The sequence below is a fragment of the Rhineura floridana genome, chromosome 5 (assembly GCF_030035675.1).
Source record: "Rhineura floridana isolate rRhiFlo1 chromosome 5, rRhiFlo1.hap2, whole genome shotgun sequence".
NCBI lineage: Eukaryota > Metazoa > Chordata > Lepidosauria > Squamata > Rhineuridae > Rhineura > Rhineura floridana.
In genome coordinates this window covers 117531133-117546502 of record NC_084484.1, presented here as the reverse complement: position 1 = coordinate 117546502, position 15370 = coordinate 117531133, and the positions used below count along the sequence as shown (strand labels likewise).

The following is a 15370-nucleotide window of genomic DNA, read 5'->3' as shown; positions in this document are numbered from 1 at the left end:
TAGAAAGTTATCTAACCATGGCAAAGGGATAAATGTTTATTTTCCCCACTTTCAGATAATCATCCACCTGCCTGGTTGAGAAAACCAAATCAGGAATATATCCTGCTACATGTGTTGGGACAGCCAAAGTTTTATTTATTTATTATTTAAATTTATATCCACCCTTCCTTCCAGAAGGAGCCCATGGCAGCAAAGGTTGTCATTGTGACCATGAAGTGCCATATTCAGAGACCTCAGCATAGAAGCTGAAACATCAGTTCATGTGTTTGCGACCCTGGGCTCCTTTGGGAGGAAGGGCAGGACAGAAATTTAATAAAATTAAAATAAAATAATGCTGTCTTCATCTGCTCAGACAGGAAAAGTGGTGGACAATACTCCAGCAGGATCCCAAATCTGTGTCAGGTACCCAGCCCAAGATACAAACACTCAAGATTGACAATAGCATGAATAGGAAGCCTAATGAAGATGGAATTCCTATAAATCATGGATGAGGAAACTTGTTCAGCCTGAGGGCCACATTCCCTTTTGTGTAGCCTTCTGGGGGGGGGCATGCCAGTGGTGAGTGAGGCCAGAGGCAAAAGTGGCCAGATCAATGAATGTGAATTTTACCTTGGTAGAGTAGGTTAGTTTCTACCAACTAACATCCACCATCTATCCTCCATCTATCCTCCATCTAGGCAACAAGAAGTGTTCGATAACTCTTTAAGGACATATTCTAGCCAGGCACAAACACATAAGGAGGGTGCAAAGCAGAGGTGGTGAGTGGTGTGTAGGAGCTCAAGAGGATATGTGGCCTGGAGAGAGTCCCAAGGGCCAGACAGAAAGACCTGGACAGCTGCATTTGAGGTTCCCCATTCCTCTCCTCCCCGGGCACAACCATGAGTCTATGTTGGTAGTGCATAGGGGCACTGGGACATCTGCAGTTAGGTGTCTCAAATAGAATAGGCCTCCGTCCTCAAACAGATATGGAAATCTAAATCTCAGTTCAGATATAATTAAATTGTTCAATATGTATTCACCCCTGAAATACCATAAATGTTTGCTCCTGTGTGAACAATTAGCTATCTGAATTCTTGTCTAAGAGATAAAGCATGCATTCATGTCACAAAGTATCATTCACAAAATGAATAGATAACAAAAACATGAGAATATATTTACTTACCCTATGTCATTTTCTAATACACATTGTTGATGAAAGTGATACTAAATTTACCTTTTTCCACTGATGGGTAGACTATATAACAGTGATTACTGTTTTTCAAATAACTATAAACAAAACGGTTTACTAAAAGCTTGTTTTATTCTGCATTTTGTTTCCTTTGAACATATTTTAGTTAATTAGTTGATTTTTATCTAGCCTGTGTTACTGAATTTCTGGACAGCAATATGAATTGACATTTTGAAGATGATCATTAATAAAAGATTAGGCAAAAACAAATGAGTATAAACTACTATCAATATTAGAACTGTGTTCTGCAAATTGGATCAATTCACATTGATTTCATTCATTAATCTAGAGTAATGTAGGAAGATACATCTGAAAAAGAGTGCTGAACACATTGAAATCCTAGTGTGAGAAATTATGTGTCTTCAAAGATCATTTTGTAATGTTAAGATTGTGGAAAGCAACAAAGAAATTCAATGTATGCGTGAAATGGCTCCTAGTTTGTTTTAAAGCAGCAACCCATCCTACTGGCCTGCTTAACTTGTGGAATATATATTTGAAATATATAAATTAGAATGTAATTTATTGAAATTATAGAAACTGTGATATATCCATAGTAGCCAGCTAAGATGTAAATGGTTTTAAGTGTTAATTAAAAGAAGGGAGTCAATGGTTTTAATCAACACAAATTAGTATCAATAAAAATAAATATAAGTTACATATTTTAAGTATGTGTTGAACAAATATTAGATTCTTTATGAAACTTTTACTCATTAACTATTTGGAACGTTCAGTTTTACTTAACATACAAGAAAAAATGTAGAGTCCTCCTTAACACTTTTGTATGTATTAACACAGAGTGGCATTAGAATGATACTGATTAATACATTGCCCACACTGTAATTTAAAGCAGATGGTATTCACATATGGTATTGACATACTACACAATTCTTGTGGGCATACAATGTATCTGCTTAATACATTGATATGTGAGGAGACAAACACTAAGTTTTGAAATGTGTGTGTATGTGTTTAGGGGTGAGAGGGGGTATGTGGAGCCATGAATAGTTAAACTTCACTGCAGCCAGCACAAATCTTTAAAAACATGCTATATGAAGCACTCCTAAGTATGGCTAGATCTGCTGTACCTAGCCCGGTACCAAGGGCTTATCAACATGGGAGCATTACTTCATACTAAAGACACTGTTTTTACCTCCATTTTCTATTTGCACCATCCACAATAAGGGCTCAATGCCAGCTGCAAACATGGTGTTTTCTATTCACACTGAGGGCAAGGATCAATCACACAGTTTCCTAATGACCACATCCTCTAATTTAACATTTCTACTCCCTCTGGTTATCTGGCAACCGAGCATGCTCAGTTTGTTCTACCAGTTTCAATTTAAAACAACACCCCGAAAGTGTGATTATTTATATTTTCACTGGTACGATACAGCTGAAATACAAATCTTGTTTGAGCAGTGTTATACTTTTGCACGCAAGTTAGGGGGGAAAGAAAATAAACCATTTGCAGCAACATAAAAATGCCAGCAGAATGGGAGAGAACAGCCAGATGTTTCTCTTCAGCCCACAGGAAATGAAATGAAAGAAGGGAGGAGGAGGGAATGGGCATGGAAAGGGGAACAATTAACACACCCAACTAAAAATGTCAGAGCAAAGAGTCTGCAAGCACTAGAGATACGGAATGAAGACTTTTTCCTTCCCTTTTTTGTATTATCAGAGGATTGGGCTAGTATGGATTTAGAGGGAGAAAACTGTGTGATAGCTTCTGCTTGCCAATAACGTCATGTGAACCATGCAAATTAAAAGGGGAGGGGATGTGAGTAGCACCAAACACACACTAAACCACTGTGTAGATGAGCCCCAAATGTCTGGGGAGCCATGATTGGTTAAATTTCCCTGCAGCCAGCACAAATCTTTAAAAACATGTTATATGAAGCACTGGCTAGATCTGCTGTACCTAGGACAGTACTATACAATCTGCTTCAAATTGTCAATATCTGTCAAGACTGTTTCCCAAGAATCCTGTGGTGCTCTTGGAATTAGTGGTATTAGATGCAATTCAGAGAAACTTAAGCATGTTCAGGTTCTGTTGAAAACAATAGGACTTAGGCTGTAGTCATAAACTCATTAGGGAATAAATCCCATTGAACTCTTTGAGACTTAATTTATCAATAATGTTTAGGATTAACATTAGGATTTAGTGAATGCTTCACTGAATGTTTTTGTTCCATTGATTTCGATAGGAATTAAATGTACCTAACTTTTACGGATTATGTTTCTGATTACTATTAAACATTTATTTTGCATAATCAGTATACCAGTATATAGGAAAGAACACAGAAGACGAATTCCAAGCCCATAATCAAAATGACAAAACATATTTTAGGGCGCAGTCCAATGCACACTTACCTGAGAGTAAGTCCCACTGAATCCAATGGAGCTTACTTCTGAGTAGACATGTATTGGATTGCAGCCGAGCAGATCAATCCAACTCATGGGAAGCTGGCAAGAAGGAGGCTGGTAGAGGAGCTGGCGGGAAAGTCTGCAACATGCATTTTGCATTCAGGAGCTGCCAGGTCAGCTAAATGTGGGCTTAGCCAGGAGCTGCACACAGGGATCAGAAAGTAAAAGCTCTCTCTCATGAATACCCCTGCCAGGGAGTAAGAACTCTCCATGGATTTCCACTGTAATTATTTTCTTAGACCAGTCTTTTTCCCTGCATAATTTTGGCCCAGTTTGGGACCTGCAGGAGCACTCCAAACATGAGTTGGATGTTGCCTAAGTCCCCCCCGGGCCCCTTCTCCGACATGCCCCCAGAACTCTCCTTTTTCAGGCCTTACGCCAGCTTACGCCAGCACCCCTTACACCAAGCTGGGCTTCCCCGGCAGGCCCCCAGGTGAGCTGGCAGGGTCCCAGCTCCATTGCAGTTTAACCAGGGTGAAGGGCTTCTGTCAGCAGAGCCTGGCGCAGCCAGAATCCTACCGGCTCAGCCAAGGGCCCACCATATCAAACTCCCCTCAGCCCAGTGTAAATATGTGTTTATCATGGCATCAGTACTCCTCATGTATGCAATCCTTTGCAGCATTTCCATGACATTGTCATCAATGTGGCAAACTATTTCCCCCCATATAATCCGTATTTACAATTTCTGGGAGAAATACTATACATTTTTTTTTAAAAAAAAAACTTTAAAAAATAACCCATTTATAATATTCAAGTCCTGTCTGGAAGCACTTTTAAATAACATTTTAATATTTTCAATCAGGGCAGTTAAAAGGTGTGTTTGAAATTTTGGAAGTGGTACTACTTCAAATCTGCTAGGTAAGGATAGCTGAAGAATTCAAAAAATTATTCACTCTTTGTGAATTCTGGTACAAACAGTTTATCTGCATCTTCTGGAGTTATGTGCGGATTACAAGTTAGTTATAGTTGGTTTTTATATTTCTCAAATGTTCCAACACAAAAACTCAGAAACTACAGTATATCAAAATACATTTTAAAATGCTACTTTTCCAGAGAAAGCAGATTTAGAAATAAATATTTTCAAATAAAAACAATTCTCTACATTTTCTAATTGCTTTTAAAATGTGATTTTTATGCAGTTTCTTTTAAAAAATATAGTTAAATGCAAAAAATGGAATAGAATGGACTTATGGGTGAACACATGAATATGTGACATGAACTGGAAACAGACTGACCCATCCCTACTACTAGGAGAAACAACAATACAATACAACTAATTAATCAACTACTTTGGAGTAAATTTTCAAAGGCAGAATGAAGACTTATACAGCCATCAAACATGTTCATTTTTGTGAAACAAAATATATATGAAATGCATCCAGAAAAATCCAGCCAGTGCAAGCCAGGTCATTGCCCTGATCCCCGCCACCACAAATCTATTTTACTTGCTATACGCTGGTTCATATTCAAGCAGGACAAGTGCCCCCTCCTTTCCCTTTTTTCCTACAGCTGTTACCTGCAACATCCCATGGTTCTGCTTCCCTTAATGTTACATCCTTGAAAGCACTTATTGGCCCAGGGTTTGCCGCTCAAGAAGTTTCCTGTCTCTGAGTCAGTCCACGCCAGTGTTTCAAAGCACACACCCCCACACGCTTTACATTTTTCAGGAGCTCAGGAAAATGCAGAAAAATTGTTTGTTAAGTGCAGTTTTATTAAAACAATAAGTAGTAGAGTAAGAAAATTTCCTAGGTGCCTGATCAGGTCTAACTTAGTGGATGGTGGGGGAGAGAGAGAAAGACATTGCATCCTAAGTAAAACTTGGTTTTGAACTGCTCCATATTCTAGTACACTAGAATTTTTAGGTAAGCAGAATGAACTTCTAAAAATTCACATTTTGGTGTAGTCCTGTTCTTGCTTTCAGACTGATAAGCACATTGTCATCTGAATTGGGTATTTAGCTGGAATGACAATATCAGTATCTCTTCTTGGGCTATAACTATTTTTTATTATACAGATTTTCCATTTTACATTCTCCATAGTAGGCTTTAAACAAGAGCTTTAGTGCTCAGCTTCTTCAAATGGCTCCACCAGGACCCTAAGAACTGTGCATCTAGTTCCATACATACAAAAGTGTTTTTGACTTGTTTCTTAACAGCAATCCCCTTGATATATGGAAAGACAATTTGAAAAGCAGTTTGCAACATGGCAAGAGGACATGCTGAAAGGAAAAAAGGAAAAATCTCACTGTCAGAATGAAAATATGGAAAAGCTCGAGTTGCTCTTTGAAAAATCCAACAGAAACAATTACAGCTTACAAAAATAATGTGCCTAGGAAACCACTGGAAGCTGGGGACAAATCTTGCATGGTTAAAATGGTTTGACCAAGATTCCCTTCAACCACCATTTTTAATATTAAGATTTTATATGTGCTGTCTTTCTCCTAAAAATTAAACATGGAGTACTGGAAGATTCAAACTGATTTTTCTGATTCAAACTGTATTTTTTATTTTCTACCATATTTCTGCCATTTAATTTGGGACAAGACCTACCCTGCTGACCTTGAGTATTGTAACCTGCCTGCAAATAAGAGAAAGATGTGCTACAGAAAATGTTTGATTCACTTGCTACACAGTCTCTTTCAAATCAGTTTTCAAGGATGTTCATTAGATTGCCTGTTATTGAGGCAGCAAGGATAAATGGACAAATAAATAAACATTTTTCACCTTTCTCCTCTATCTTAGCCACAAAAGCTTTTTAAAAGTAGACCTCAGGAATGTAAAGGGACACTTTAAAAAAGTATTTTTTTTAAAAAAACTATTTTCTAACAAAAATGCCCCCAGTTATATAGTCTGAATTTTTTTATTCTCCCTCCCTTGTAAAGAGCTGTATATTTTATCAAAGCAGGAAATGCCTATTTTCCACCACAGTAATAGAAAATGTGTTTTGAATAAAGAGCATGCAAGAAATATTGTTTAATCACTACCTTTATCCTATTTAACAATTATAGGAGTTCTGAATATATAGTATATCAGACAGTGCTATCATTTTTTCAGGTGCATTAACTAAGAATAAAATAAGACACGTAAGTAATTAGATGACTGGCCTACGTGCAGGTTAAGCTGACTTTTGCAAAACAGGACACAATACATAATATTCAAAAAATGCTAACTATTGTTTCTGCATGTAATTTGATTTTGAGGGGATTACAACAGTTCTTATTATGACAAAAATTGATTAGCTTTTAATTCAAGATTAAATATTGTCAAACAAAGTACAGTTTAATAAGTTTTTTTGTATAATTTTTCTCCTACTAGCACTTCTGATTGATGTCTTTGCCCTTAAGATACTTTTTTCCATTTCAAAATACCTTTTGTGTTCTGTACTGTGAATGTCTTCCAATTGATTTGAGAATACTTTGTTTGCAATTTAGTTTTACAGAACTATATTCTACATGATTTTCAAAAATTCTTAAAAACTATTTCCTTACTATTGCCCTTCAACCCAGGAATCTCAGATCATTGTTATAAACTGTTGCCTTTTGCTAGATGTGATCATTCTCCTTTACCCATCTCTGGAGAAAAAATAGCTCTTATGCAAGCCTTCCTTCTTATTTGACAAGACATTGCTTTTTCCCTTTCCCACAAAGAGGTAATGTCCCCTGAGTCTGTAATTGCCAGGAGATGAAGCAATGATGGGGAGTGATCACAGTCAATAGCTTTGATTAACAATAAGGTAGAAAATTAGCAATGCTAGCATTCAGCCACCCAGCCTCCTCTTCCCCATATGTCCACCACAGCATGTGTTGGCCGCTCTACAGAGTATAGACAGAGCACTTTGGAAGCTGTGAAATCAGAAGGAAGGTGCAACAGAAGAATAAAACTAGGGAAATAGTAAACACAAGGGGGATTTAAAAGCCAGAAAGGATGTTGCTGAAGATATTACAGAAGTTAATTCGGCCAATGGTGTGGAAGGATGAATTATGCTATGTGCTGTCACTATTTGTTTTTCTGTCATATGTGGATTTACTTGTATATGGGCATTATTTGATCGAAATGGCAACCACTGTTACTACTATGCCCCCATCAGCAGCTCTGATGTTGTTTCCGACAGACTCTGATGACCTAGAGAGGGGAAACGACAGCGGAACACCACTTCCCACCTCAGATAATGAGGACAATTCGCTGGGCTACACAGGTAGAGTGTATCTTTCAAAACTACTACTTCCACTTTCTTACTTCCATCTGCCATTTCCATCTGTGCACAGTTGGTTAGCCATCCTTGATGCTGCTATCACAGAACATTAATAATTGATCCATAATTTACAAATATACTGAAAAATTTTGTGAGTTACGTTTTTGAAGTCAGATGAAGTTGTTTACAACTGTGCGGCTTTACATATTCTTGGAAGGCATGCAGTATTGTTCAAATGACATAATGTAATCATTGTCTGGATTTCTCAGAAAACTAAATTTAATGTTTACCTAAAATACTTTGTTTTCAAAAGATCAAAATTTGTTTTAATCTCTTATACATAGACACAATGTACTTTTCTTTTCCAAGACTTTTTAGGCTATATTACATTAGACACATTAGATCTACATCGCTTGAGGCTGTATCAAATGATTAACAGGTTCAATGTCAGTGTATGCATCAGAAATCTTTTTTCAATTCTTCCATCCTTATTAACACTGAGTACTGCACAGTTAACTCTACTGTCATCTCAGCTATGCAAGTGTCAACTCTGAATCTCTCCAGCTGAGGCATGAAATAAGGTGCTTTTCAGTATCAGCAAGGATAGCTGATGATAATCCTAAATACTAGATCTGATAAAAATGGCAAGTGGATTATTGTACTTCCTTCTATAGAAAGTGATACTTACAGAAAGAAAGGATGTCAGTTTAAGATGCATTATTAGATATTATTTCAATTGCTTGTAGACAAAATTTTATTAAATGTAAAATCTTATGCCGTTTACAATTATTCAGGTTTATAGAAGAAGACGAAAAATCAAAAATACCTCTGTAGCAAATAAATGAAAGAATGACACAAGGAAATAATTGTTAATCATAATCATACCTATACACTACTATATTTTATTTTATTTTTATTTTCTAGTTCCTAGCAATCGTCTTAGGTCACACAACTATTGTTGTTATTAATTAGCCAAACTCATTTTATTCTGTCCTCTGCAAAAAAGTGATCTTCCCCTTGGTGTGCAAAGTAAACAATACTAAGAAAACCTAGTATGGCTTTCAGATCATTACAACTATTTAAAAGTACAAAGAAAGTTTTCCATCCTTCATGTAGGTTGAGGTCTGTGACACAGCAGCATCTGAGACTGTTTTATACCAAATGTGTAACAAAAAGTTGACCCACTGTTTATACAACATAAAATAGTAACTTGTATTTATAAGAGTTTCAGTTCAGATTAATTTTTTTCCTTTTTCCACAATTCCAATTACAATATGGAGGATGCTTACAATTAAGGGTTTTCTCATTCAATCCCATGTCAGGAACAACTCCATGAATGAAATCCTATTGAGCATGTAGAGTTACCAGTGATACTAAAATGAAAGGGGAGCCCTGTATCCACAACAGAGCTCTGGAAGAAGTTGATTGCTGATAACTTTCCCAAAGAAAGACCTACTGTGATGAAATTGGTGTATATGCCTATGATAACTGGTGGAAGGAATTCCACATAGGATGAAACCTGTGTTACTAGATACCAACAAGTGGACTTTCTCTCCTTCTTCTCCATCCTACCTTCCTCATTACTTAAAGACTAGTATTCTCTTTCTGCCACAAGCAAGGGGAGCTTCAGGTATGGCTAGTCAAATGCCTCTGCACATTTAACTTCTTTCTCAGGAAACTGTGGTGTCTTCTTTGCTCTGGGCTTTCCTTCAGATGACTTCTTTATGCGACACTGAGCCAAAAGCTGCACATCCCAGTCCTTCTCAGGGCTAAAATAAGGACAGCATGGGAAGGTTTTCTTCAGCCTCCTACAGCCTTCACCAACCAGATGCTCTCCAAATGTTTTAGACTACACCTTCCAAAAGCCCCAACCAGCATGGCAATGGTCAGGAATGATGGGAGCTGAAGATGAATTTATTATTTATTATTGCCGCCCTGGGCTCCTACTGGGAGGAAAGGTGGGATATAAATTTAATAAATAAATAAATAATAAATTATGGCATAAAGTTTTGTGGACTAGAGTCCACTTCATCAGATTTATAGTGTAATCCTCAGTAGGCAGATCTATATACAGATATGTATAAAGCGGTATAATTTATGGTTGGAATTAAATGGCAAACAAAATTTAAAAGTAGAGTTTGTGACAAATCAATTAGATCCTAGATTATCAAAATAAGCACAGTGACTTATCTGCTTCTGTGAAGGGTCACTGTGCTTATTTTGCATGCATTTAAGAACTAACTGAATTCTCACAAACTCTCCGTTTTGCATTTCTTTGCCATTTAACTCCAACCTTCACCTCACCTACAATGAAAAGTAGCTGATGTTATATTGAGGAAGCGCTCCTAATTATATGAGCATTCAAGTAAGATTAGCATTACACCCATAGTCTCATAACTTATAATGTAGAGTAGCGATATACTAAATGTTTCCTTGTGTGAACGTTTGACCCGAAACATGAAACAGTATTTCCATCTTTCCATTACCTTTTCATTGCTGCTGTAACTTGCTTCTGTCTATTTTTACAGCTTCTTTGAAGCCATAGCCATAGCTATATCCTCTCTCCCCCCAAAAAACCCCACAATTGTCATCTTGCTGGTTATACAGTCCCAGTCAATGCAGACAACATAATTATCATGATGTTGTCAGAATTGCACATAGCCAATCACATTCAGCTATGGGATTATGTCACTCAAGACAGATATAGTAATTATTTCGTATGTCATAATGGCTGAAGAGGGGGGGGAATGCATCCGTGTTACTGAGGTAACTAGCCAAACACATTTTCTTTTGGTATGCTGCATTGTGGTGGCTTCATCTGTGACAAACCAGAGAGCATTGACCAAGATGCTGCACCAAATGGATATTCTTTTCCCTGCAAACATTCTATCATATTTTGAGCACTTCCCCTGAAAAATTGCTAAATGCTCTGAACGCTAAAATGTTCACAAATATTGGCTCCACTTTGAATTCATTACTAAGACTTATAATTTCCACAATACGATGTCAAAGTGAAGCTTTATGTACTACACTCATGTATCTTTGGTGTGTCTAGAAAGTTTACTCCATCTCGATTGCTATGTAACGCAAGTCAAAGGACCTAGTCCAGATGATGTAGTTACTTACATGGCCAGCAGAATTGGGAAAATGAAACTACCAATAACCTATCATAAGCCAATCATATAATGTAAACATAAATCTCTTATTTTAAAAAAAGATAGTATGAAATAATGGAATAATAAGTAGTGAGACAAAAATAATTAATGGCTAACCAAAAGATAATGAACCAGTAGGGTGACATCTTGTATAATTGGATGGCAAACCCCAGCTATCTATTACTTTAGACAATAAAGTTCTATTATAATAAGGGTTGCCAGGTCAAAAGCATCCCAAACCTTGACATTTCAGGGGCGGCTCCTAGTGATGTCATGGGGGAAGTGATGTCACAGGGGTAGGCCCTAGTGATGTCATTAAGCATGATACATTAAGCATCAGCCACAGTTGCTTGGAGTGTACCATTCAAACAAAAAATGTCTCTGATTGGAAATTTAGGTAGAAATCTTAGCTAAAAGATGGAGCCTGGGTAGGGAATGTTTAATCTAGCCTACTTGCTTCCGGCAAAAAGGGTTTAAGTGCCTTTAGGAAGAAAGGAGCCTAGCATTGTAGAGATGTTAGATGAGAGCACTCAGAAGTAAAGATGGATGCCCCTGAAGGCTGCAATTCTAAACACACTAACTAAGGGACTAAGCCACATAGAACTCAATAGAACTTACTTCTGAGTAGATATAGTTAGAATTGTGCTGTTGGTAAGGCTTGACTAGGAATCCTCTGCAAAGATATCCATATCCAAGCAGGGTTGGCAACTCCCTGCCTGGAATGCCCTGTCCCTACATTTTGACATGGCTGCTCCAAACATCTTTACAGATTTGTAAACCACTTCAGAAAGAGGTTTGAAAAATGAGAAAGGGTGAGAAGATTCTCTACCCATTTCTGCCTACCCTGTGGGCTGCTATAAACTCACTTTGACAGCCAACCCAATTCCAGTGAGTAATAACAGACAGAGAAAAAGCACACATGGTTTGGTCTACCTTCACAGGCAGTAGTTTGGGAACAACAAAAATTGCAGCCACACTTCCCAGTATGTGAATTCTCTTTTACCACTATTGGGCAAGAAACAAACTGTCATGAACGAACAGGGTACATCAGCAGAGGGTTTAAGGGGGTTGAGGTGACCACATGGAACCACTGTGGTTTCTTCTATGGATGTAAGGGAGTGAGGTCAAAGGTAAATGAAATGCAGATAGAAAAAGAAAAGACAGTGATGATTTCCTAAATGCAATACCATACCAACCACAACAAGATTCCTATGAGTAAGGCAGAAAACTCAGCATCCCACAACCAGTCAGGATTCCTAACCAAAACTCAAACCAAAAAATCCTGGCAGCCAGGCAGCCAGTTAGCCAAGGTCACAGAAATCCCCATGCAGCACGACCTGACCTGGGGACTGCAGTTAGTGCAGAATTGCACGATTGCTGACATGAGTGAGGCCCTATCAACACATAATACCTCTGATCTGAAATCTGCAACGGTTGCTGATTTGCTACCAGGCCAAGTTCAAGGTGTGCTTTCCATGTTACAGATGCCACATAGTACTTGTTCTGCTCTTGTAAGAAATCAATCCTTTAGTGTGGCAGCACCTACGTGTTGGAACTCCCTGCCTATTGACAATAGGCAGATGCCATCATTGTTCTGTTTTCAGCACCTGCTAAAAACATGTTCATTTAGGCAAGCCTACCCAGGCATGTAGAAGCTATTGTGTTTTTCACCTGTTTTTAACTTATTGTTGATTGGTCCATTGGCCTCACCTGAAGGGTGGTTTTTCCAGGTAGAATGCCATCACGTGGGTAATACTGCCATCTAGCATCTGAAGGCAAGAATGCACTGAAGTCAAGACCTAAGGCGGCCAAGCCCCTTGTGATGCGTCCTTCCCTGGCTCTCCCTGTCAGGTTCCTACCTGCTTGTGGTTACTGCCTGTCTCTAGGCACCACCAGGGACTCCACCAGTCCGGACCGCTCTCTCTTATGATTTCTCTCCCCGCTCTAGCACAGATCTCAACAGATCCCCCTGCTAGGCAACCACCAGTAACGTCCCAATACTAGTATTCCCAGAGACTCTGAATACTGGTATTGTTATTCTCTTCACCGCTGCCACCATTTGTTACAGTTCCCCTTCAGCCTTGGTCATTACCTTACCCTCCCTTCTGGTCTGTGAAACCCCAGCCAAGGATCAGGCCTTTGGTAAACCAAATTAAGTATTTATTACAGATAACAAAGCTAACAAGATTAACAATATTTCTTCTTAAGGCACATAAGCATATGGTTTTACTCAATACTAATCCGAACTCCACCTCCCTCCTTCTTCACTCTCTCCTGGCAAACAACTCTCTCAAACCCCACCAAGCAATCCACTCTTTCTCTTCTCCCCCCCAGATTCCACAATTCACCACCTCACATTCACCCAGATTTACCTGTGATCCTTTCATTTATACTGTCAGCCATTTTAAACATTCAGCCAATCATCAAGCATTCTATTGCCCATTCACTCCCCCTCCTCTTTCACTACTTACCATGTATACTCTAAACAACCAGCACTTACCATATATACACTAATATATAGGAACATCACACCCCTCCCACTCCAGTTTATTCACGACGAGTCCGAAGTGAGATATCTGAGAAATACAATGGCCAAGTGGCCTACCAGCAAGGAAAATAGAGGAACTAACCACATAGGGGCAACAGATATAATCCTAAACCAGCAAAGGGTTTTGACTTAATGTAAAAAGGAACCCCCATTAACAGGGAATAGAAATGCGTAAAATATGGTAGAGAAACACCCCAAAATCCTCCAAGAGGGAGGGCCATGATGGCATTCTACCTGGGAAAACCACCCTTCAGGTGAGGCCAATGGACCATTTTCCCCAGGTAGCATGCCATCCCGTGGGATGTACCAAAGCAGCCCTTATAGGGAGGGACCACCCAGAGATTAGTCCTGAGAAATAACCTGTTGCAGAACATGCCTCCCAAAGGAAGCTTCAGCGGAGGCATATCGGTCTATCTTATAATGCCTAATAAAGGAGTCCGGAGTAGACCATACAGCCGCTCTACAGATATCTGCAAGAGGTGCATTGGTTGCTAAGGCAGCCGTAGTTGCGGCTGACCTAGTAGAATGGGCCGTTATGTTAGCCGACACTGGAAGGTTAAGTGACTCATACGCTAGAGTAATACAAGCTCGCAACCAACAAGACAAAGTGGATTTAGAGACTCTGTTCCCCAGGGTCCTAGGGTGAAAGGATACAAATACTGACTTGGTCAGTCTGATATCCTGGGTGTGAGATAGGTAGATCTTGAGAGCTCTCCGAACATCCAGCAAGTGCCAGGCCTTCTCTAGTGGATGGATGGGCTTCAGGCAGAAGGACGGAAGAACAATGTCCTGGTTACAGTGGAACACTGAGTTGACCTTGGGGCAGAAGGATGGGTCTGGCCGCAACACAACTGAGTCCTTATGGAAGATGCAGAGATGGCGGGCTGAAGACAAGGCTTCCAGCTCTGAGACTCTTCTCGCCAATGTTATCGCCACCAGGAACAAGACCTTGAAGGACAACAGTCTGAGAGGCACCGAAGCAAGGGATTCAAATGGAGGGTGTTGCAGGGCTTGTAGGACCTTTGGTAGACTCCAGGAGGGGAAGTGGTGATGCACGGCTGGAGAAAGGTGGGCAGCCCCTTTCAGAAAATGTTTGATGAGCGGGTGAGAGCCCACAGGAATGGCAGATGAAGCGACGGACAGGATTAAGGATTGAGATAGTGGAAGCATGACGACGTAAGGTGTTCGCTTTCAGTCCCATTTTCAGCCCCCTATAGAGGAACTGCAGAACCTGTGGTACAGTGACCTGTGAGGGCAGGAAGCCCTGGGAGGTGAACCAGCTGGAAAAGGCAAGCCAAGTACCCTGGTAAATACAATTTGTTGACTGTCTCCTAGATGCTAGGATTGTGTCAACGACCCCCTGAGGCAGTCCTGTGCTACTCAGCTGCCTCTGTTCAAACGCCAGGCCGTCAGACTCAGCCAGTCTGGATCTGGTGCCAGATCAGTCCCTGTGAGAGCAGATCCGGTCTGACAGGCAGTCTCCAGGGGTCTGTTACTGACAGAGAGAGGAGGTCCAAAAACCATGGTCGGCGAGGCCAGTAAGGAGCTATCAGGAGTAGATGAGCTCCCTCATGCCACATTTTTCCTCAACGTCCTGCCCAGGAGAGATATTGGGGGAAAGGCATACAGGATACCATCTGGCCAGGGTGCCGTCAGCGCTTCCACCGCTTCCGCAGTCATTCCAGGTACCTCGAGAAGTAGTGGGGGAGCAGGCAATTGTGGCTCGAGGTGAAGAGGGCCACTGAGGGGGTGCCAATCTGGTGCTGGAGGAGGTCAAACACTGCTGGATGAAGTTTCCATTCTCCTGGACTCACATGCTGCCTG

The 15370-nt window shown here is 39.8% G+C and overlaps 1 protein-coding gene across 8 annotated transcripts in view; it reads left to right on the top strand.

Annotated features, from left to right (window-relative positions):
* The window catches only part of ROBO1 (roundabout guidance receptor 1), a 1232929-nt gene that overhangs the window by 571325 nt on the left and 646234 nt on the right, over nt 1-15370 (top strand). For all 8 annotated transcript variants that reach the window (XM_061627948.1, XM_061627952.1, XM_061627945.1 and 5 more), the window contains exon 3: nt 7763-7846. In XM_061627948.1, coding sequence (XP_061483932.1) covers nt 7763-7846 — 84 coding nt within the window. The remainder of the gene's footprint in view (nt 1-7762; nt 7847-15370) is intronic.